The sequence below is a fragment of the Mesitornis unicolor genome, unplaced genomic scaffold (genome assembly GCF_000695765.1).
Source record: "Mesitornis unicolor isolate BGI_N332 unplaced genomic scaffold, ASM69576v1 scaffold16319, whole genome shotgun sequence".
Taxonomy (NCBI): domain Eukaryota; kingdom Metazoa; phylum Chordata; class Aves; order Mesitornithiformes; family Mesitornithidae; genus Mesitornis; species Mesitornis unicolor.
Window position 1 is genome coordinate 13,228 of NW_010206755.1, and position 2,911 is coordinate 16,138.

The 2,911-nt window shown below is 41.6% G+C and overlaps 1 protein-coding gene across 1 annotated transcript in view; it reads left to right on the forward strand.

Moving 5' to 3' along the window:
- PRUNE2 (prune homolog 2 (Drosophila)) overlaps nucleotides 1-2,285 on the forward strand; it is an 11,374-nt gene extending 9,089 nt beyond the window's left edge. Inside the window, 4 exon segments of the mRNA XM_010191891.1 lie at nucleotides 1-62; nucleotides 513-1,060; nucleotides 1,160-1,272; nucleotides 2,084-2,285. The exon segment at nucleotides 1-62 is cut by the window's left edge and continues 32 nt beyond it. Of these exon segments, the coding sequence (XP_010190193.1) occupies nucleotides 1-62; nucleotides 513-1,060; nucleotides 1,160-1,272; nucleotides 2,084-2,285 (925 nt within the window).
- The last annotated feature ends 626 nt before the right edge of the window (nucleotides 2,286-2,911 follow it).

The following is a 2,911-nucleotide window of genomic DNA, read 5'->3' on the forward strand; positions in this document are numbered from 1 at the left end:
ATCTGAAGCAGAATCAACTGATCTCAACTCACCGCTAGGTGGAGATAAAAGATCACTTGATGGTAAGAAAGCCTGCTTTCCAGAGCAAGTTCATAGGGCAAAAAAAGAAGGAAGTATCTGGAGTATTACTGTGATGAGGCTTTGAGTGAAGTTTGAAGTTTGTGTGCCTTCCTGATGTACAAAACTCTGTACTTCAGGAAGACTTCTAGCATCACCCTTCTAGACAGAACTAAAGCTTTTAAACATTGAAGTAGGAACATTATTTCTGTTGTGTGTTCAGGGCCTAGCATATGTGACACTGAATCATTTCTTCCTTAGGAATGATTACAGTGTTAATGTATAATCTTTAACAATAATCATGATGATGACAATGTTATAAAATTCAGGTACACATTAACAGAGCAAAGGAAACTGAGAAGACCTTTATCTCACTGTACTGATTTAAAGAAATCATAGTGACTGAACTAATAATTTAAAAACTAAAAGGAGTTTCTGTTTGCCTGTTTTTTCAGAAGCTGTCACTGGCTTCCCACTTTGTAGAGAGAAGGGTAAGGAAGACATGACGATGCAGGTGCACCGAGATCTAACTCTGCTGGAAATGGATTACATCCTTGTTACTGAGGAAGAAAATATACCTTCAATGAAGGATACCCTTGAAAGAAATGAAAGTGATTTTGCATGTCAAGAAGCTAATGTAGCTGACCAAACTGAATCTTGCGACGGCTTTTCACTGGGCTCCTTGGATACCTTTCAGCCAGTCTCTATTACAAATGAAAGAGCAGATCACTCTGTTTGTGAGACTGAATGTGACTCTGTTCATGTACAAGAGAAAAGTTCTTCTGTTGTGTCTCAAAAATTGGATGATGAAAGGAGATCACAGGAAAGCTGTGGGCAAGATGAGGGCTGGATTATATTGGGCCAAAATGAAGTCAGTGACATATTACCTGAAGAAATTTCTGCCAAGTCAGAGATGCCAAAATCAGGATCTGGACATTCTGACAAAGAACCAGCAACTGTTGTAGCAGAGGAATCAATTCTATTCACTCGGGCAGAATTTCAAGTAGAAACTCCCCTTCAGAAATCTTTTGAACATGAAGGCTGTTCTCCTTCAGACTGCTTGACTACCAAGGATGAGAATTCAGACATCACAGGATTGCAGGTGGTTGGTGGTGATGGTACATGGGAAGGAAATTCTCAACAAATACTCGGAAATAATGTAGCAACAGAACAAGAAATGGAGGAAAGTGAAAGAGAAATCAGTCAGCAACCAAGGTAAGGAAAAAAACAACCTGTTTCCTTTCAAGAATCTTTTATTCACTTGTTATCAGTGTTACTGCAGTGTATGATGTTATGAATAGATGGCAGGACTTTCAAGTGTGAAGTACTAATTATCTTTACATGACTTAAGCATGACTGTGTTCCTCCCTTTGTTAAAAGGGATTCTTGGTTCTTGGTTGCTTGATATGGATCAAAATAGGATTGTTTTGCAATGCAGGAAGCTTGTAGGACCATTTCCCTGCAGGAATAAGTCTTCCTTCTATGAAGTCACATAGACTTCATAATCTGCCTTTAAATCTTAAACATGTGGCCAGGGAACGTAAGCCAAAACCAGGTCCAGTTGTGATGCCAGTGATGACATTATGGAGGGATGGAAGTGAAGTGCTATCTCAGTGCTAAAGCAAAACTACTGAAGGAAGACAGGAGGGAGTCAAGGCCCAGGGTCAGAAAAAAGTGCTGCTTACAGAGGAAAGAAAAGGATGATGGAAAATTATGGTCTATGTGGTTATTTCCAAGCTATAGTCAGGTCAGAGCAGCATTGCTCTGTTTGAGTCAGACTGGCGGTTGAGGCAGTTTTGAGTATATTTGTGACGTGTGGATACAAAACCAAACCCCACAATCTGTGAGATTGTAAAGTAGGTATGTTTATTCACGCGTGGGCAGCACAGGGGAAGTTCGTCGAGATCATGCGCTCTGGGCACTGCAGTTTGCCTCACTTATATACAGCAAACGGTTACATATTCGTAAGGTTTCCCAATACGCCTGTACATATGCATGACCTGTATCCGCTTCGCATTAAAATTAGTTGTCCTCCCTCTGCGCTTGCGCAGTGCCTCCTGGTGGTGGTCGACGGTGGTCGTGGGGATGAAGGCCGAAGGCTCCTCTTCGTCACCGCTAGTAACCACCTGTTCTTGTGCCAACTCAGTAGCTTCTTGGCTCTTGTTCAAACTGCAAAACTGGCTCTACCCGGTTCTGGAGACTGTTCTTCTGTTAACTGGTCTCTATAGCAAGTTTCCTTAGTTTCCTAAAATAAGCTTCTTGAACACAGTAAGTAATAGATGAAATTGCTAACATTACATTATCTAGGTTGCTAATTTCCTAGAATCCTGACACACATAGGTAATACATCAAAATCCCCAAGACTACATTTCACAACAAATTAAACTTTAACTGTGATTACTGCAACACTTACTAGCCAAAATTTGTTTCCACGAGTGATAAGCAATACAATGTTTCTAAGACTCCTTTAACTCCCTCTTTCATTTGCACCTGCCTTTGGGTGGAAGTGCAGCCTCTGTGCTGCCGGCATAACTATGCCTGCTGTCTCTCTGCTATGTCACCAGATGGAGAGAGAGAGGATCTTCTTGACTACATTACTGTGCTGTATTGGAGAGGGTGCTTCTGTTGTTGGCTCCTCATCTTTTACAACTAGGAGGTTGTAACTGCTGCAGTGGACTTCCAGGGCAGCCCCAGAGATGCAAGTGTGGAAGCCAGACCTCACTTCTCATGGGCGTCTGCAGCTGACATACTGCAGTTTTACAGAGAAGAACCTGGCATTGCATTTATACACTGAAATTCTTGTGAACAGTAAAAGAAACTTCCCAGTACAAATAAAGCTAGGGGGTGTAACTCC